Raw genomic sequence first — 23,545 nt, 5'->3', positions numbered from 1 at the left:
AAAAAGTTTTAAGATAAAAAAGTCTTCATCGATTGATTGATTTATCATTTAATCAATTATTCAATGATTCAAGTATCGAATTAATAAATAAATTTTTAATAAATAAAAAAAAATAATAAATAAATAAATTGAATAATTAAAAAATATCAATTCATATATATATATATATATATATATATATATATATATAAGATATTAAAACAATTATTAATATTATTTTTTAAAATATGGAGAAAGAATATTTGTACATTTATAATATTTACTATTTAGTTAATCAATTATAGAATAATATATAATATAATACAGTATTTAGTAAAAAAAAGTCATTGAAAAATAATTTTTATAGTCGCTATATTATGATCTTATGTCATTATTTAAAAAAAATAAATAATTTGAGATAAACACAATTTTAAAAATCAAAATTTTGATTACATTTATTAGAAATTTAAAAATTATATTTAATATAACTTTCTTTATTTGATTGTATATTTGGATAATTTTAATATAATAAATATAATTAAAATTATAAGGATATTTTGTATTATTTTTTTTTCATTTATTATTTTCTTCGTTTTTTAATATTTTTTTTCAGTATCATTCTTTGATTTTAATAGTTAAATTAAATTCTTTCTAATAAAAAGATCTAAAATTTAAAATTATAAATATTTATCTAATTAAATAAGTGCTGTGCATTACTAATAATTTGAAGGTATGCAATTTGTTGATTTTTACAGACCCAATATATTCATAAATAACACATATTGAAAATATACATATTTACAAAGAAAATCATATAATATCGTATATTCATAAACAATGAAAAGAATTATTTGCTCCTGTTTCAATTTCAGCAGCAATATATTATACTTATTTTAATATAAAAATTTTTGACTGATAAACATGATAAACATTAATTGATTATATTAATAATAAATACAAACTGTGCATTAATTTAATAACAATATTAGATCATTCATAATTATAAATAAAGCAAAAATGCAATAAAATGTTAGCCAAAAATCGAAATTTTTATTTTTTAAAAAATGATATAATAAATGAATTGATATAACAAAAAATTATACAATGTATGTTTCATTTAAATATAGCGGAATAATTTTTAAAGAAAAAATGTTAGAAAAAAACATTTTTATAAAAATTATTTAATATAAAATGATACATGCAATTTAGAGCTTTTCTGTAGATAGACACATAGAGATTAATTAGCATAATCATATAATTTTTAATGCATTGTAATGATTAATGTAATTTGTTATTTTTTATAAAAAAATATTAAACTATTTATGTGAAAAAATTATTAGTTTAGGTGATATTAGGTGTATTTAAAATTTGTAAAATATATTATAGATATAAAAGACAAAAAAGATATGAATAATATGATATCACTTATTTCTTATTTTTTATATACTAGATTTTATTAATATTTTTTTATGAAAAGTAAAGCTGTATTTAATTAAAAAAGCTGTAATTAATTAAAAATTTGAAAATAATTTTTTATTAAAAAAATTTTTCATTTAAAAATACAAATTATTTTTATATTATCCATATATCATCTAGAAAAATTATATAATATTATATACTAACAACCTATTGCCAATTTATTAATTATATTTTAATTTATATTATTTATTAATATATTTTCTATATATATAATATTATATTATATTTTTAAAAATTTATTGAACATATCTATATATATATATATATATATATTATATATTTTATTTTTAATTGATTATAAATTACTAATAAATTATTATATAAGATACTAGTTTCTTGAACATTGATTAAATTATTATTAATTCATTAATTAATTGAAAAATTGATAAATTTAAATAATAATAAAATGAAAATAAATTTAAATAATAATAAAAATCATCAGATACTACTTTCTAATGTTCTCTTAGATAATAAAGAATTTACAGAAATTAAGAAAAATAATTTTTATATTGTTTTTATATTATTTTACGATATGATATTTAGAATGAATTCACTTATTTAAATATAATATACATTATTATTATCATTTTATTTAAATATATTATTATTAATTATATTAATTATTATTAATTAATAATTATATTATTATTAATTATATTAGAACAATGAAACGTAAAAACTATGTCGAAATAAAATCAAGAAATCATTTATGAGTTATGGAAAGTCACTTACCTAATGATTAATATTTAAAACAATGAACAATAATTATAGAACTCATTTAATGAATCTTGCTAGCTATCAGACTTAATTGGCAATTAACTTCATCTTATATCTAATTGTAAGTTTCTTCAGTATTTATTCATTAATAATTAACTAAAAATAGAAATGTTTAGAACCAAACTTTTTTTTTTGAACTTCCTAACAAATAAGTTATCAGTGATAATAGATGAAAATTGCAAATCTTGAAATAATTTTTAATCTATGAAAACTGATCGATCTTACCACTTACAATCATATGGCGAGTTGATTGTATAGGTTACATAGTATAAATGCTGAATAAGAAAAAGGAAAGTAGAGAAACGCAATTGGTATTTTGCTATTATGTAGCTTATCGACTCATCCGGGAACGTTTATTGGCCTTTTGACCTTAGCTTTCACTCGATTAGGTTTTCTTCCTTATTTCACTATTCGCATATGTACATGCGCGTTACATGAATCACGACACTTTGTGTTTAATTATTATTATCAATTTCGTTATTTCTAACAATATTATTATTATTACAATAAATTATCATTATGTAGTAAGTTCAATAATATTTATTTAATTTTGTAAATCCACTTCATATATATTTATAAAATTTCAATATATTTTGAAAGTTTTGATATATCGATTATTATTAAAAATCTTTCAATAGTTGAATTAAAAATTTCCCATTGATATATGATAGAATAAAGATATTAATATTTATAACAAAAATTGTTTTAGGACTTTAAAAAATATTTAAAAAAATTTATATATATTTAATAAAAAAATGGATAAGTATTATACTGTACATATATTATAGTTTGTTAATACATAATGAAATTTAAAACAATTTATAATTCGAGATTGTTGTTTACACATAACTTTATTAAGATTAAGATAATAATATAAAAATAAAATAAATTTTTATATTTTTATAATTACCTTTATTTATATACTTATTATATTATTTGTGCTGAATTTCATTAATATTTCATTATAATATCAACAAATATTTTATTGAATGACAAATGAAAAATTTATATGTAAATTATTTTTTATATTATAATTTATATTTTTTTCATTTGATGTATAGTATTATAATCTCTCTTAATCTCTATCAATTAAAAAGCTGCTTAATCACTAGAAAATAAAGAAATAATTGTAAACAATAAAATATCAATTATTTTAAAATAATCGGAAAAAGCAACTATTGAATAAAATTTAAATCGACTGATTTTTAACTAACTTATTTTTTAACTTTCGCTTAAGTTAAATTCAAGGAGAAAATCTCAAAAAAAAGTCACCTACTATTTAATTCTAATTGCGATTAAAATGTATTATAAATGTATTATAAATGTAAATATACAAGAAAAATATATATAATTTAATAATAAAAATTATTCATAAATGAACAAATGATGCTACATTATTCATCTAGAAATTAATTTAAATATATTAAATGATATAGTCACATAATGTATATGACAACAATATCTATATTGAAATAGATTTATAAATCAATATTTATTCTCTTTAAAATTTATTATTGTTCATAAGTTAAAAATTTTAATTATCATTCTAAATTTTTATTTTCATTGTTATTATTTTTGTAAATCAATATAAATATTTTAAATTCTAATATATATCTAATAAATAAGTAAATTATCTATCTTTGAATTATTTATTTTATATTTTATATTTTATTTTATATTTTAAATAATTTTTTATATGAATTATATTATAGTTTTTAAAATATTATATTATGAAAAAATATATCTATAAAATATTTATAATATATTTTTCAAATATATTTTTAATATATTTTTTACATTCCATAAAAATATCTTGTTTAAAATTTTAATTGAAAATTTAATTTTTTTTAAAACACGATTCTCCCAAAAAATTTTTGATTATTTATATTGAATATTTAATTTTTGATTGATTATATTTTATTCAAAAAATTATTGTAAAAAATTTAAATAATTTAAAAATCATATAAAAAAGTTAATTTTTGATTAAATGTTATTTTTTATAGATATATTCGTAAAAATTATAATAAAATATTTCTTTGATTATATATTATTGATATATTGATTATATATTATTCATTTAAATTATATATTACATAATTATATATTTAAATATATATAAATTTATATAATAATATATTAATAAATTTATATATTTAAATATATAAATAAATTTTAATTAATTAATAATTATTAGATTAATTTTCATTATATTTTTTTAAGGTAAATTTTTGGAATTGTATGTTTGCATATTGCGATTTATATTTGCATAAATAAATTAAGATCTTGACAATAAAAATTTATAATTCAGTAATTCTTAATAAAATTTGGATACCAGAAATAGAAATATAATACATTTTTATTAAGATTTTACATTTAAATTTTAACTATATTTTTTACAAATTCATATAAATTTTTACTAAAAAATTTAAAATTATAATATTTTATGAAAACATTACACTTTTATACAATTATACATTATGCAATTAATTAACAATTAACAACAATATTAAAAATATTTGCATATAAATTTATACAAATTTTCGCTAAATGATTGAAAATTATAATATTTTATTAAAATATCATATTATATAAAATATTATATTTTTGTGCAATTATACAATGATAAAATTATCACACTTTTTAGAATAAAAATTAATTTTCTTGAATATAAAATATATATGATCATTAAAAAAGTTTTATTCATCAATACATGAAAGATAAGAATTTCTATCTTACATGTTTTAATGTTTTAATCATTTTTATAATTTCTTTGTTTCATTCTAAAACGAAAAATTATGAAAAAAATCTAATGCAATGATCTAATAAAAAATAAAATTTAAGTTTATTATTTAAGTTTTTAATTAATTTCAATATATAATAATATATTAATTATTTTTAATAAATTATGAAACTATCAAAAATTACATATAATAAAACAGATTCATAAAAAATAAAATCTAATTTGAGCAATTTAAGAAATTTAATCTTATCTATTATTTCAATTTAAAATAATTGTATTAAGAAGAAATGAAAAAATAAAGTTTATGTTACAAAAATAAAGGTTATGTACAATTAATATTGTCATATATAAAAATTAATTTTTGTATCAGAAATTCTTAAAAAATTTATATATTTTTAGATATATTGCTTAATAATATTACTATTAAAATTAAAATTATTATTTATCATAGTAAAAATAAATAATTTAACAAAATTTTTGAGAACTTTATACATTGTATATTAATATTGATTTGTGTGTGTGTGTGTGTGTGTGTGTGTGTGTGTGTGTGTGTGTGTGTGTGTGTGTGTGTGTGTGTGTGTGTGTGTGTGTGTAAAATCTCTGATTTATTTAAATATATAATGTTCATTTCCTTTAAATACTATTTAAAACAGAATGTTTAAAAAATAATAAAAAATAACTAGTATAATACATTATTAGTCAGAAAGTTCAAATAACAGAACATATTATAACAAAAAGAACATAAGTAAATTAATATTTTTTTAACTAAAACAAATACTTACATAGATAAAAAATATGTTAAATTTTTTTAATCTTGTGTAAAAATATTTGTAATTTCTTTTCCTATATTTTGGATGCATTAAAGGCCATTTTGGATAATGTTGAATGCAGCCCCGAGAGCCCAACTTAATTCATGTCCATTGATCTTTTTATAAAGCTAATAAAAACAAATAATTATTACATTAAATGTCATTTTAATAGTCTATTATACGTAAAAAAATTAATTTATTAATAACAATATAAAACTTCAAATTAACAAAAAATTTAGAAATATTATTATTTTACATGATAAATTTTAATATCCTTAAAATTATTTTCATAAATTTTGATTATATTTGAATATATTTTTTTTTAAATAGACTATATACTAGAATATATAAAGAATGCGACATAAATTCCGCATTCCATCATATATTAATATATTTATGGAACACTTTAGAAGATTGATGTTGGAGATCAATACAGACAAAAATCTATTGAAGTTTATTTATTAAATTATTAGTTATTTATTAAGTTATAATCTAAATTTATGTTTAATAAAACAAAGGAAGAGTGTGATGCAGTATAACAAAAATAAAATAATCTTATTTTGTATCGCTTTGTCAAATATAAATTTCAATTATTTATAATATATAAAACTTAATAAATAAATTTCAATTGACACTTTTTTATACATAAACTTTTGTATTTATTTTGACTCTCTAAAATCGACCCTCTAAAAGTATCTTATGAATATATTAAGACTTTTATATCTACGATATAAAAGTTATATTTTAAGTTGTATTCTTACATAAAGTTTTGTAGTAGGATCCAAACCAAATCCATCACGAAGAAGAATATAAATAAATGTCAAATCGAGACAAGTGAAAGGTTGCTCAGTATTTGGATAATCACAGGCATCTATTGCTTGTTTTAGAAATGCACTTACTTGGATAATTCCACCAGAAAAAGGATCAACAAGGCTAACCTGAAATATCAATACAAAATAAAATTGTATCTACTTACGATTTCAATTTTCTATAAATTAATCAATTTTAATGAAGTTTAAAAAAAAAATAAAATATATAATATTAAACAATTTTTCATTTAATTCATAATAAGTTTATATTCACAGGACATCTTGATAAAATATCTTATCAATTTTAGAAATAAAAAGAAACTATGAAAAAACATAAAAACTTATATATAAAAACATTAAAGTTTATTTATTAAATTATAAGCAATTCATATTCTCGTTAATGAAAAGAGGAAAAAATAGCACGACAAAGATAAAACTATCTATTTATATTTATATATTAAATTCGTCTAGCACAAAATTTAATTGCTTAATAAGTAAATTTCAATCGAACATTATTTATTTTATATATTAATTTTTGTGAAATTAATTTTAACTTTCAGAAATATCAATCTTCCAAAAATATTTTCTAAAATTAACTTTTTTTTCCTATAAATATAAATTATGAGCCACAGTATGAAACATCATGATTAATATAAACTGCGACATAGAAAATGATAAGATACTCAGTTGTCAATAATATCGAAGATATCGATTTAATAAACTTGTTTCCGAAATATAGAATTATTTCTTTATATCTTTATATAATTAAAAATATTATATTATAAATAATTATATTACACAAAATAAAACATGTTTGTCCTATTCCAATTTATTTCGAAAATAACTCTAAATCAATATCTTCATCGATAATTAATCTTTTCTGCTATAGTTCGCAATAGTCATGGTGTTTCACACGTTATGGCTATTAATTTTATAATAATATTAATATGTATGTAATAAATTGTACATGTTTGTGTTATTTCAAGTTATTTTTCCAATATTATAAAATAAATACAAACCATTTCGAATATCTTGTAAATTAATTATTATATTATATAAAAAAAATGTTTCATACAAAAATTGCATATAATAATTGCATAGATAAATAATTTGATATGATTATCTTTTTTGCAAATAGACATAAAGATCTTATAAAGATCAATTTTGTTTTACATGAAATTTAATATTTTTTTAATATAATTTTTAATCTACTAATCAATATATATTTTTATATTTTAAAAACCAACTAAATTATGTTTTGAATCATTACTAGTAAATTATTAATTTATGAGATATTTTAATTTGAAAATAATGTAATATTTGGTAAAACGTACTGAAAAAAATATGTAAGAATTTTTCGATTCATATTTTTTTGTTTTATTATTAAAATCAACTTAAAATATTTTATAAACTCATAATATTTTAGCAAGAATTTTTATAGGAAAAAAATCTATAAATATATTCATTTGTAAAAAAATGATAATATTAAATTTTATTATATAATTTTTATATAATAATAAATAATTTACGGTTTTTCTTTGCTATTTATTAACTTACGATTTAGTGAGCATATATATAATTTCATCTTTTAATAACTGCTTCTTATTTTTATTTATAATTATAATTAAAAGGAAAAATCTATCATTTTTAATTATTTAAAAATTATTTAATTTACATCACCTATACTAAATTGATTATAATCTGCATTCAATGAAAAATAATTTAAATTTCATTTAAAACCGATTATTTAAATAATCCAATAGAAATATGTAAATAATATACATTGTATAAATTTCTGATAATTTTATTATTAATAAAGAAAAAATATTTTTTGAAAGATTGAAGTTTTTTATACGACAATATATAATGCAATAATCTTACAAAGAAATAACTTTTTTGTTAATATATCTAAAATTCTAGAAAAAATTAAAAAATGAGAAACATTTATTTATATATAAATAGTAATGTAAAAATATATAATGCAATATATAAATCTTTGCATTATATACGATTCTTGTACTAAATCAAAAATTCGATTACATATTTTTGTTTATATTCAAGTTCACGTTTGAATTTTCTGATTTTTTGTATTAAAATGAAAATCATACATCATATAATATATAATATTAATATAATGTGATCACACAGCATTATTTTTAATTCAATAAAATAATAATTAATAATTATAATTTATATAATCTATATAATTTACCTCAGTGGCGCGATCAAAGTAGTAAGAAAATGCATAGATCTCATGATCTTTTAAACCTTCCGGTTTATTCTTAATTTTGCCAACATATTTTTCAATAATTTTTAAACATTCTGAGAAATTGACAATTGGCCTATCCATTTCTCCACCAGCAAAATTTTGTATTTTTACCAGTTTATGAGTTCCATTTACAGGTCCTTTAACGAGATAATTAAATCCGCCATAACTCCATTCCGCCGAAACTATGGGATTTACACATTCAGATCGTACTTCTATTTTATTTTTTGGATTTACATTATCCAAATTCAATCCATGTGTTAGAATTTCCTTCCTTGCTGCCATAAGACCCAAGCCCAAGTAACTATGCGTATAAACACTCATGTTATGGTTGAAGATATTAACAGAGTATATATGTCCACCGAGTTTCTTTTCCTAAATAAATTTTAAATAAATTTTAATAATATATTTTTTTTATTATTAGCAAAAAAAATCATTAAAATTATAAAATCTATCATTTTATATTTTTTCTTAACTTATTAATTAATTTTTTATTTTTATAAAAATAATTACACCTTGTACAATAAATAAGCATATGTATAAAATTATTTTTTAAATACGTATATAGGATTAACAAATATCAATATCAATATAGTATATTTTTAATTGAAATTATTGAAATATCTTCCAAGAAACTAAAAATATTAATAAAATGTTTTGACAAAAGTTGTTTGATATAAAGAGAATACACATAATAAGGTACAAATATTTTTTTACTTTTTTATGAAAATAATAGATTCAGATTATAATTATTTGTAATTTTAAAATATTATTTTTTTAATTGTATAACATTGAATATATAGTAATATTGTAGTTTTTTTTTTACATAAATATAATGAAATACTATATAACATATGTTTTATAAAAGATATCTCATTTTAAAATCATGAGATATTAGGAAATAAAAATTTATAGATTTTAGTTTATATAGTTTATATAGTTTTTATCTTCAACCACTTAACTCTATACTTACAATTAGTCCATGCTGCTTACGAATGCTTACGAACCAGATTATAAATTTATTAATAAAATTTCTTTTCCATGAAATTATTATCAATAGTTACCAGTAATCGATAGAAATAATAAATTTCTATGAGACAGATAAATTTTTTAAAATAATATAAATTATTTTAGATTATATTTATCAAAGTTTTTAATGTTTTGGAACAAGAAAAATAATACGTGTGAAATGATGTTATTTTTAAATCTTTCTATGAAAATTATTGTCTTATAGAAGAATCCATTATCAATCAAGTATGATAAAAACAAAAATTGAAATTGAAAAAGAAAAAATCCTAATTTACTTAAAGAATATTCAATACAATATTTTAAGAATTTAAGATAAAATCGTCCGGTCTCCAAAAAGTAGAATTCTATTATTTTCTTATTATATTATATTTTATTATATTTGTAAAACTATTTTAAATATTATTTATTTCATTTCTTTAATTTTAGTGGCAAATTCATTACAAAAGATATATTCATCATTTATCATTATTTACTGAATAAGAATTATATTACTAATAATTCTTTGAAATATCCACAAAGCAAATTCAATATGGAACCAAATAGACATTTTATTGTAATTATTATAATTATTGTAATTGCATTTGATTTACTCATTTCATTATTGTCAAATATAGTAAAAAATCCTTGTTTTTTTTCTTATAATACTTTCAATATTTTTAAACAATATAATAATTTTAATTATTGTCAGTTTCAATCTATTAGAATATTAATCATTAAATTTTTCAGAAAATATCTATCATATAAGATATTATAAATATCTATTAAAATAATTTTTAATTATTAATAATTAATAATAATTAATTTATATAACTATTTAATTAAAATTATTCTTCAAATATTTTCTTCAAAATCGAAATAATGTTTTCGAAAAAGAATGTTAACAATTCGAACAGTTATGAACAGTTTATAAACTATATATTTATCATTATACTATTTATTATATAATCTCTACGTTTTTGAAAATATGTGAAAATTTTTTCATAGATAGAAAATATAAGATTTGAGTGATCTGATTTACATAAAGAACATAGAGAACATAGCTAAATAATATAGTTCAATAGAATAAACAAAATTAATTTAATATTATTATATAATATAGTATAGTATAGTATAGCTTGCAATCTTATTGTTTAAAATTGTTTATTCAATTACAATAATTATTCAAATTTTAATTTTAGTTTAATTTTCATATTAAATACAACTCTAATCGATAAAATAACTATTTATAATTACTATAATACTGTCGTAACAAATTTTTCAGCACATAATGCAAATTTATTGTTTTAAATATATATTATTAGATAATTTATATTTTAAATTTTAAATCGATGAAATAATTGAATAATTCAATTGTGTTATTACAAGTTTATAAGTTTATAAGTTTATATCTAAAATGTTTATATATATAACAATAATTATTCAAATTTTAATCTATTTTTTTGTAAACATAATTCTAGTCAATGGAATAAATTATTATTCATACATAATAAATATTATGATAAACTTTTCAGCACATAATATTTTATTACCGTTTTAAATGATTTCAATGTTTTGAATCAATTTAACTACTGATTGTAAATGAATTCACAGAAAGAAATCTAAGACAAATCAAAGAAACTGAGATAGCCAAGAGAGATTGAATAAGATCGTAAATATCTAATCATCCATTAATGTTACCAAATGGATCATTTGATATATTTCATATTTTTAAATTAAAAATTATTTCATGAATATAATATAAGAGATTCGTCTTCTATCATTAATTAATATAAAATCAGAAATATAATGTTATATAAAAATTCAATGTAATTTTTTTTTATTAAAAAAATATTTGATTTAACATTAAAAATAGATTAACTTTTGTTTAATATATTTTTTTGTAAGATTATCAAAAATTCATAAAAAATCATAGTAATTGTTATACCATCTCATCATATATATCATTCTATATATAGGTATATGTATAATATATAAATATAAAAATATATAATATATATATTATAATATATATATTAATTATATATATAATTATAGCTTTATATAATATATAATTTGATAAAGAGGTACGAATCTAATATTTAAAAAATATTGATTGAATATTCATTATTAATAAATAACAACGTAAATGGAAAATAATGCAAATCAAATAACAAAAAACATATTTTCCTTATGACTTGCATTGATTTTTACGTTGGTTTTTTATTTTTAAATTATTGACGACTTATTGAATAAGAGAATGCATAAAGATTATCTTTTTCAAAGAAAAGATTAATAAAATGAAAATTTGTAACTTAATTCTTTAAACATCAAGACAATAATATTTTTTAATAATAAAACTTTTATTTATATAAATGTTAAAAATAAAATAACATCAGAACATTATTTCAGTAAAAAAAAAATTCTAATGATAAATTAAATTTAACTTTACAAGAAAAGAGTATACTCTAATATATACTATATGTTAAAGTTGACAAAAATATTGAAAAAAAATTATTTTCTATATTTACTATTTTAAATATAATAAATATAATAAAAATATTTTGTATCTAATTATCTTCAATTATAAACAAAAAGTGATAGATAATTTTTACAACTAGATTCACATTTAACAAATAAAAATATATGAAAAATCTTTTCAAATAAAAAAAAATTCATTAATCTGTTTTTTCAAATATATACTATCATCCATTTTCCACATAAACGGATAAAATTTGAAAAAAATATTAAATGATTTTTTTCTATATTATTAAAGAAAAGATATTTTTATCTTCTATGTATGTAAAATTTGTAATAAAATAAATTATATTAATCTTAAGAAATATAATATAAAAATCATAGAATGTACTATAATTTTATGGAAGGATATAACTTAGAATATATATCGTCCGTACTCATAACAAGAAACGCATTAACTTGTATGTGAGACTGTAATATAATGCAATTATTAATTTGTTATTTTCCATATATATATTCGAAAATGAAATATTAATTGCTAATTAAATTTTTATATATTGAAATTAAATTTGGTTTACTAATGATTATTAATCCTACTTCTTGATAATTATCCCGTTTTTTTAAAAAATAGCTAAATCAATATTGAATAATATTTAAACATATAATTTTTAATATAATAATTTTATGATATTAAATATATTTTTGTCAAATATGCAAATATCAAAAATAAATAAAAAAATTTATACTTATTAAAATTAAATTTAAACAAATTTTTCAGAAAATTTTTATTAAAAATTGTTAAAGATAATGAACATATTTTGACAACATCTTTCAATCATTAAAATCGATAATATGTGTTTTTTTCATAAGAATCATCTTATTTATTTATATATATTTTTCAGCCTCACATATATACAGAATATTAATATATTCGTAAAACACTATCGATTTTATAAAAAATTTTATAAAGATGACAACATAAACATAAAAAGTGATGTACAAAAATAAGATTCGATTAAGATTTATTTATTAAATTATATGCAGTTGAACTCTGTATTAAATAAACATGGAAATAGAATAGTTTTTTCGTTTCACTTTATTTCCGCCTCCTTTAACTTAAATAAATATCAATTATATATAATTTAATAAATAAGCTTAAATCAACATTTACTTTATATCAACTCTTGTATTTGTTTTGATTTCTAAAGTCAAAATAGGTCTAATAGATATCTCACAAATATTAACATCTTATATATATATATATATATATATATGTATAATGAGAGGAAAAATATTGATATTGATGATTTAAAAAACGAAATAATTTTTAAAATTGAACTATATAACTTAAATTTTTTCAGGATGTTAAAAAGATTAATTTATTAGATAATATGTAATTAATATATATAATAATATAATAATAATATATATAACATATATAATATAATATATATATATAAATATATATATAATAATATATAAAAAAATTTTGTTTAGAATTTGCTATTGGTCAAAATTATGAAGAAAAAATTAAAATTATAATTTTTATTTTTTTTACCTGAGTCTATAATGAAAATTTATCTTTTCTAGATCTAGGAAAGTTATATACGTGCACAAAATTTTATCAAAATTAATTGATACAAAATTAATACATAAAAAAACAAATATTATATTGAAAGATATACAAATTTTTTGATTTATTATAGCCTCTGTCGAAATGAAAATCGAAAGTCTCTGAAAAAACTGCGAATTTGTTTTTTCAATCATTTTCATTAAAAGTTATCATATTAAATTAGAGCCAATTATAATAAACATCCTTCCAGTCTTTGAATTCTAGTAATGAATTGAAATATTTTCTAAATTGATAGTTTTTCGACGTAGTTTCATAAAAAAAATTTATAAAATTATTAAATATTTCATAAAAAATATTCAGATAAATCTATTACTACATTTAAAATTATGTTCATTTAAAAAAATTTTAATCTTTTCGCTATTTAGCCAAATAAAAAATTTGTTTGTATAATATACTATCTCTTTGTACCAAATGACTTTTATTAAAACATTTTTTTGATTATTTTAATCCCTTGTAACATATTTAATTAAACAAAACATTTTTTAGTTATTTTCTATGATCTTCTTATTAATTTTTAACTTACAATGAATTTAAATTAATATTTAAATATCATAATTTGCAAGATTATGTTTTACATATTTGTTTATTGTAATTGAATTGATTGTCTTCTAATATATTAAAGTACGTGTTATATTTAACGGAAATATAAATTTTATTTATTTAATATATATAGTTTTTTCTCGCATAATAGCGATAAGTGATAAATGAAATAATAATAAAATTTAACATGAAAAAATTATTCGAACAAAGTTTTTCAAATTTAATAAAAATTAAATAATGTATTTAATATTCTTTCTTTTACATTATTGTTTATAAACAATTTAACATATTGAAAATTATTTTTTATTGATAATTATTGATTTTATTGATATTAGATTCTATATTTTATTTCTATTTTATCATATAGATGAATTTTTCATTTTCCTTCACTATGTATTTTTTTTCTTCTTTTTTTTTTTCTTTATATATTAGTAATTCAATATATGACATAAGAATAAAATAAGCAAGAAATGCAACTACACAAACTTTTTATTTTAATTTAATAACATATATTTGCAATGTATCCAATTATTCTCATAAATTAAAATTACATGTTTTTTTTGTAATGTTTTTTCAGATCATAAATAAAAATATTTTTCATTTTTTAGATATCTACATATATATAATATCAACATTATATGTTATAAAAATATTATAAAAATATTAAAATAAAATATATAACTATGAAAATTTGAAGATATAAGTAAGAAAAACCAAATAAAAAATTTTTTGATTTTAATATGTATTAAATACGAAAAATCTGTTAATTTATTTTTTGAAAATTAAAAAATAAAGAAAAATACAATTTTAACTTGTAAGAATATTGCAAAATATATGTTATCAAATTAAGACAAGAATATGATCGCACTAACTATTTTTATACAATAAATTAAATTCGAATGTAAAAAACAATAATATATATTAAAGAAGAATAATAAATTCATTTAAAATAGGAATAAAATATGAAATCCATTATTAATAAAAGATAATTTTTAATATATTAAACTGTTTAAAATGTTTCATAAAAAAAGAATATTAAAAATGATATTAAATTTTTATAAAAAAATTTTTATCATTATATTATTATATTATTATATAATTTTATATTAATTTTATTATTTAAATTAATAAATTTATTAAATTTAATAAATTTATTATACTTAAATTTTTTAAGTATCCGAATATTTTTTCGATATTATATTTTGCCATTTCATTTAACGTTTATTATATAAAAATTATTTGCATTAAATAAATAAAATTTGTGTGTTCTACTAACTTAATGTTTCCACTAATTACGAATAGTTTAATATATTAAAAAGAAATCGATTAAATTTAATTACAATAAACAGATATATTATTCTATATATATATATATATAGAATAATAATTTCTTACAAATCATAATATTCAAATATTAATTCGAGTCATTAAAAATATTTCATCGCCATGGAACTTCTTGAATTAAAAAAATTAAATATATTTTTAAAAAATTTACGCGGATAATTAAATTTTCAATAGTTCGCGAAAATATTCGAAATATTATTTTAAATATTTACGTTATCCGAAAATTTTGATTTAAATGAATTTGTATATACAGAATATATAAAAAATAAATATATATAATCATGACTAATATAGATAGAGATTTGTTAAAAAAAATTTATCGCAAAATTAATCTTGATCTTGAAATTCAAGATCAAATTTCTTTTTTATTCGTAGCGATTATGAATCGAAAGTAAAAATGAGCATGGAAATAAAATAACAAAAACGTTTGCGAAACGAATTTATTAAAGATATTTCAGTCATTGTCTCTTTTCAAATGTATCTAATTTTTTTTTCTTTAATGCATTTTCGTTTGTGAGCACAGAGAAAAGAGAGAATACTGTTATGGCTGTTAATACTAATATCGTATATATAGTACTTCATATTTTTCGCAATAATCATTCGGCTTATCTCAATATATAATATCATACTGTGATAAATGCTATTTTTCTTGCATTGACCAAAGAATTATAAATGGATTTTAAATAAATAATATGAATATATTATTAAATATAATAATGAATATAAATAAAATGAATTCGAAAATTAATGAAATTTAATTTTTTTTTTTCCAAAGCAATTGAATTGTAAATCCTGATTCCTTTAAAACTTTTTATTTTTGCGATAAATAGAATACGATACAAAAAAAAATTGTTTTTGAATTTCATGTTCAAGATCATTTTTGTGCACACTTTTATTTACAGATCTTCACTAATTTAGAAATAAAATTAGAATCATATTATAATGCTCTTTAAATTTATTTTTTATATATTCTTATATACATAAAGTATAATAGATCAAACATGAAACATTATTTTTTGTTGATAATTAGCTTTTTGATTAATTAAAATCAATTTCCAAAATTTTATTATTTCTTCATGTTTTAAATACAATTTTTTTTATAACAGATTAATAAGAAAAATAAAAAAATAAATTCTAAACTACATAAAATTTTCTATTTAACTTCTATTTAACTCTATTATCTTATTTAATAGAGTTATATTTAAAAAATGAAAAAACTACTATAATTTTATATTTCACTTTCCTTAATATTCTGCTAAAAAAAATTGCTGTATATATATATATATATATATCCACATACTCTCATTTTATTTACTAATAATATTTAAATAAATAATATTTTTAAAAATATTTTAATAATTGTTCTAATATACATAGATAATATATATTATCTAATATACATACTTTTCTAAAATTAGTTATAAATATTCAATTTAGCAACATTTTCAAATTTTTTTTTTATATCTTTCAGAATATTTTTAAATTATTCAATTATAATTGAATCATAAAATACACAAGAACTTATTGTTTTTCTTGTCTCTTCCAATTTTTTGAATAATATTAAAATATACTGAAGAAATATATAGTTTCAATAATTTTATTTATTATTTTATTATTTTAATATTTTGTTTTAACAATATTCTTAAAAAAATTATTGTTTCCTATTAAATATAAAATAAAAATTCATGTTTTCTATTAATATATATAATATAAATATAATCTATCTTGCTCAGCTAACAAATTTATTTTTTATTTTATTTTATTAAATTTGATTATAATTAAAAATATTTTATATTTCTATTTAAATACTATATCAAAATTATTATTATTATATCTTTATTTTAAATTAATTTAATTAATTAATATAATATTAAATTAATTTACCATTATAATATTAATTTAATTTTAAAATATTATCATTAAAATTATATTAAAATTTTTATATTAAAATTTTATTATTTAACTATACCTGCATAGCATTAGGTGAAAAAGTCACTTGTGTTGAACCTCCACCAAGATCTAATGCAGCAACTGTATTACCAGGACTATGTGTATTAAAACGTTCCAATAGAAAATTTACAGTGAACCAAGAGAATATACCTTCATCTGTCCCATCCATTATAGAAATTGAATTTTTAGAAATCTAGAATATATATAATATATGTACATAATAAATATATATAATAAATATCTATTTATAAATAGCAAAAAAGCATTTCTTTATTTTACATTTAGATCTTTAAGTTTTAATAATGAAATGCATATATAAAAATATTTAATATATATATTATAGGATATTCAATCTGAAATAGTGTGCATAATTTTGAAATACTTTTGATAATGTAAGAAAAAAATAAAAAAAATTGATCTATTTTAAATTAGTTATAAATTACTATTCTTAAAATCTAAAAAAAAAAAATGCTTTTTTATATAAAAAATCAAGATCGCTTTGAAAATTATGATATATTTTTGATTTTGTAGCTGATGATCAAAAAAATGATGATCAATTCAATGATTTATAATATTATGATCTTTAGATTTAATTTTAAATTAATTTTAAATAAATTAACTTATATAAGCATTAGTGTGTAAAATTTGATTTAATAGAACATTAGATCAGATATTTATAATAATATTTGTGTTGTTTGTATGTATTGTAATTTCTTAAGTATTATTCAAAATTATCTGATTTAATGTCTTATTAAATCAATTTTCATATTAATATTTCATATTAATATTCATATATTATGAATTAATGTATTTAAAATTTATGAAGTGAAGATTATTTAAAAATTATAGTATTATATTATTTGAAAAAAATTAAAATAAACTTGATTTTTTGTAGAAAAAATATTTTTTTGAAATTTTAAATAACAATTTATAGCTGTTTCAAAATAACTATACATTTTGTTTGCAATATATTTTCTTAAATTATCAGAAGTAGTTTAAAGATCATATATTTCACTGAATATCTTATATAAAAAATCGAATTACTTTTTCGAAATATTTATATATTACTTTAAAAAAATTTTTTAAATATATAAGGAATATTATAATATTATATATACAATATTTCTTATACATTATATTTATATAATAAAAATTATTATAATAATATACATATTATAATATAATATATAATATATTACAATATCATTATATTTCTAATATTATATTATAATATTATACATTAGATATATTATATGCTTTGCATACTACTTTAAGCTTTATATAAATGAAATAACTAATTTTTTTTATATGAAATTCATGCAATATACTGATCTATTACATACACATCTAGTTCATCCTCAGGAAGAAATATGTGTGCAATCCTACTAAAGAGAATAGAAAGAATATTTTATCACTGAGAATATTTAAAACAAAGAAACTATAAAGAGTGAAAATATAAGAATTTTAAACAAACATGTAACTCTGACTTAGATATAAAAAGCAATTTTAAATTAGCATATTAAATAACTTCTTTCTTTCTTTAATTCAATAATATCTGAAAAATTATATTCAATAAAATAATATATAATTTCTATAATATAAAATAATCTAAAATGTAATAAAAGAGAAATGAAATTTTAATTAAATTTTATATTAAAATATTATTTTTATTAACTTGTTTATTTTATTTCATATTTATTGAATTTAATGAAAGTTTAATTAAAATTTATCTTAAATCTAGTCATATCCAATTATTAGAATTATATAATATATTATATAATATAATATTATATAATAATAATAATAATAATATATTATTATTATTATTATTTTCATTTATAAATATTAGGATAATTATAGCAAAAAACAAATTTAAAAAATTATTGAAATCTTTAAGACTTATTCTTTCATTGAAAATGAATTTTATATAAATCTAATATTCATATCATATAATATATATTATATAATAAAATTTATAAAATTTTTATCATTTGCAGATAATAAAATTAATAACTACTTCTCATTTATTCTCATCGCAATCATTTTAATAAACTATAATAAATTTTAATATTCATGTAATTAAAATTATAAATTTTATTATTCATTGTATATCAAATTTTTTATGTTTTTTATTATTTAATTCTTTTTATACATAATGAAAATAGTTCAAAAATTTAGATTTTAAACAGATTTTTTAATTTTCTATCTAATTTATCTTTAGATTTCTTCAATAAAGTTTAATCAAAAATTAAATTAAAAAGAATTGTAAAAATTAATTACCAATCATAAAAAAATCCATTATTTTTTAATAACTTCAATAAATAGTATTTATAAATTTTCATAATGTGTTTCAAATCTATATCTAATATAAATAATTTAACTTTTTCGCAATAATTTATACCAATTATTACATTTTATGAAACCAATAAATATTCTACTATTATATGATTATAATATGATTATATATGAATTATATAATGTCAAATATAGAAATTATTTAATACATAATTTATATTAATTATAAATTCAAGAAAAAAACAATATCAATAATATTAATGCAAACAAAGACATGCCGAAATCTTTAATAAATTTAAATCGAAGCGATTATTTATATAAAACAAAATATAGAAAATATAAGTTCAAACTTTAAAATATCAATCATATATTATTAGATTTAATATTATAAGAATATACCTGAAAACCACTTTCTTCAAACATTTTTCGACACTCTTCAAGTATTTCTTGAGCTTTGTGTCCAGGAAGAAGTCTCAAACCAGCAGTAGCTTTCATACTGAGAGGTGTATGTTGCCATTCTGATGGTGGAACAACTTCTTTGACTTTATCTAACAATATAGTCAAAGACTTTGCTGCCTCTTTAGGTCTTTCAGCATAAGTACTAACACCTGGTTTTGTTTCTATATAAAGTTCATCATCCAAAACCAAATTACCATCAAGGATTGATTCATGAAAACTAAAAGCTAGAGCACGACTACCAGTAGAACCTGCATCAACTACTACAACATAAAATGGTTTTTGTAGATTGAAGGAAAAGGCCAAAGTATCAATTGCCTTGCTACCAAAATGTATTGGCTTCAGATCATATCTGTAACAAAATAAATTATATGAAAATTATTATTTAAAAATACATTTAATTAATTAATATATAATTATTATTTAAAAATATATTTATTTTAATTTTCTTATTTTAATTTTTCAAACATTATTTTAAATATCATAATATATATTTAACAATTATCAAATATATTATAATAATATATTATAATATAATACATTTAATATATATATATAATATATATATGTATTTATTATATTTATTTAATATTAATTCTTCTATATTAATATTAATATTAATTAATAATTTAATATTAATATTAATATAGAAGAATTAATTTTTATTAATATAATACATCAAATATATAATATCTGAAAATATCTAAAAATATGTATAAAAAATATTCTAAATCATAAAAATAAAGTATTTCGTTTTCTGTGATATTTGAAATTATTCTAATTAAGAACAATAATTATTGAAATTTAAGATTTTATTTACAGAATAATCTATATAATTATTGAAGCATTTTTATTTATAATTACTTAATCTTTTGATAAATATATACATATATTATTTATATAATAAATTATAATAAATCATTATATTATAAATAGTAAATTTTAAAGCACTATATGATATAAAATATAAAATATAATTAAATTATTATAGATTTTTTATAAATAAAAAAACTTACTAACTTATTTTATTTATTCAAAAAAAAATTTTTTTCTAAATTTATATATAAATTTTTTTTTAATTTTGTATAAATTTTATATAATATTTTTATGTAATTTCTATTATTATAAAATAAAATATATAAAATAACATTTATTTTAGGGCAAAATTCTACAATTATATAAAATTATTCACAAAAATTAGATAATAATAAAATAATGATTATAAAATTTATAAAAATTACACTTGATTTTTATAAAATATTTGTTTTTTAATTAATGAAATTGTTAAAATAATAAAATTTATTTTTTAATGAAAAAATGAAAAACATAACTAATTATTGAAAATAAGAGATTGTAATAATAATTTAAAGTTATTATACATTAAATTATTAAATAATTAAAAATTAATTATATTTAAAAATTATTGCAGAAACAAATAATTATATAAAAAATTTAATAATATAAATAAAAATATTTTAAAATCAATTTATTAATTATTTAAATTATTATTTATTATATAAAACAAAATATAAATATGTAAAATACTATATATTCCAGAAACTATATATTCTTGTTTTATATAATATAAAAATTATAGTATAATTTATAAAAGAATCTTTTTATTATATTATTATATTATCTTTTATTATTTTAAAAAATAATAGTTTATATAATTATTTTTAGTTTATATTATTTATTTTTCTCATCAAACTTATTACTAAAAGTATAATAAAAAAATTTATTAAACAGCCTGAATACATAAAATTTCAAATACAGTTTTGAAATTTAAAATTATTAAATTTTAAATTTTGAAATTAAGCATTTTAAACAATTCTTACAATTAAAAATATATACTGTATATTATATATTATATATTCATTATATATATATTTAATATTTTAATTTATCTATATAAATTTTTTTGTTAATTTTTTGTATTATATATTTAATATTGAATCTTTTGCAATCCATATATTCTGCATTGCAATATAGACAATATAATCTATAATTTTGTAATATAACATTCAGAGATAAATTTTTATATAATATTTTTTTTTTTTTTTGGATTACTTAGATTTTATTTTTACAATTTAGCTGAAAAATAAAATATATTATAACATGCTTATATTAATTAATAAAAAAATAAATTAATGAAAAAGTATAAATCATACGCTATTGCTATGTATCCTAAAAAGAGAATTCCCAATAAGACAACAATAACAAAGTATCTTTTGCCTGGATAACTCTTCTTAATTCGAAATTTAGGATCAGCTTCAGAAATATCTTCATCTTTTGTTTTTAACTGAAAATATAAAATATATTAATATTATATTAAACAATTAATAAAACTAAACAAATTTTATTTTTTATGAATCAATTTCATATTTCAAATATATTTATTTATAATTTAATTTTATTTATTTATTTATAAATAAATAATATTTTAGCATAATATTTTATTATTGCTATTTTTTCAATGAAAATATGATAAAAATATAAGAAATAAATTAATAATAAAATTTCATAAAAATTTTTAAAAACATTTAAAGAATTTTATAAAACATAATTAATTTTAAGAATGATAAATTTTATTGATTCTAAAAATAATTAAATATTTTGGTAAAAAAACATGAAATTTAAGAATTAATAATAGTTTTTCAGAAAAAAATGTATAAATAGATACTAAAAAGTAAATAAATTAATTATTCATTTCAACAAAAACTTACTTATATTTAATTGACTTATAAAAATATGTTATATTTAAAAAAATTTTAAATTTATACTTTCTTTAAATTTTTAAATATATTATAATATTACTATAAAAATAATTCATTTTATCTAAACTTATATATTTCTGCTATCTTATATCTTATTATAATATATATTTCATAATTATACTATATTTTTTATTCTAAATAAAAAAAATAAAATATTCAAAAAACAAAAGAAAAAGCTTTAAATATTTTAAAAACATTTAAAGAATTA

At 15.9% G+C, this 23,545-nt stretch overlaps 1 protein-coding gene across 6 annotated transcripts in view; it reads right to left on the bottom strand.

Moving 5' to 3' along the window:
- Positions 1-3,067: 3,067 nt before the first annotated feature.
- LOC100871824 (ectonucleoside triphosphate diphosphohydrolase 5) overlaps positions 3,068-23,545 on the bottom strand; it is a 22,243-nt gene continuing 1,765 nt past the window's right edge. For 2 of the 6 annotated variants that reach the window (XR_015294235.1, XR_015294519.1), the window contains exons 2-8: positions 22,732-22,862; positions 20,504-20,912; positions 17,829-18,002; positions 8,806-9,234; positions 6,546-6,722; positions 5,758-5,912; positions 3,068-3,343 (exon numbers count right to left, since the gene is read on the bottom strand). Coding sequence is in view for 2 of the 6 variants with exons in the window: in XM_086914020.1 (XP_086770146.1) it covers positions 5,835-5,912; positions 6,546-6,722; positions 8,806-9,234; positions 17,829-18,002; positions 20,504-20,912; positions 22,732-22,862 (1,398 nt within the window). In the remaining 4 variants the exon portion in view is untranslated. Of the gene's footprint in view, positions 3,344-4,573; positions 5,016-5,348; positions 5,913-6,545; positions 6,723-8,805; positions 9,235-17,828; positions 18,003-20,503; positions 20,913-22,731; positions 22,863-23,545 lie in introns of those variants that run through there. The other 4 variants (XR_015294300.1, XR_015294583.1, XM_086914020.1 and 1 more) reach the window with 2 other exon arrangements.

This window comes from Apis florea, unplaced genomic scaffold (assembly GCF_048593485.1).
Source record: "Apis florea isolate Af1SG1 unplaced genomic scaffold, ASM4859348v1 contig_1404_pilon, whole genome shotgun sequence".
Taxonomy (NCBI): domain Eukaryota; kingdom Metazoa; phylum Arthropoda; class Insecta; order Hymenoptera; family Apidae; genus Apis; species Apis florea.
Note: the sequence above shows the minus strand (reverse complement) of the source record. Positions and strands in the feature narration are given on the sequence as shown.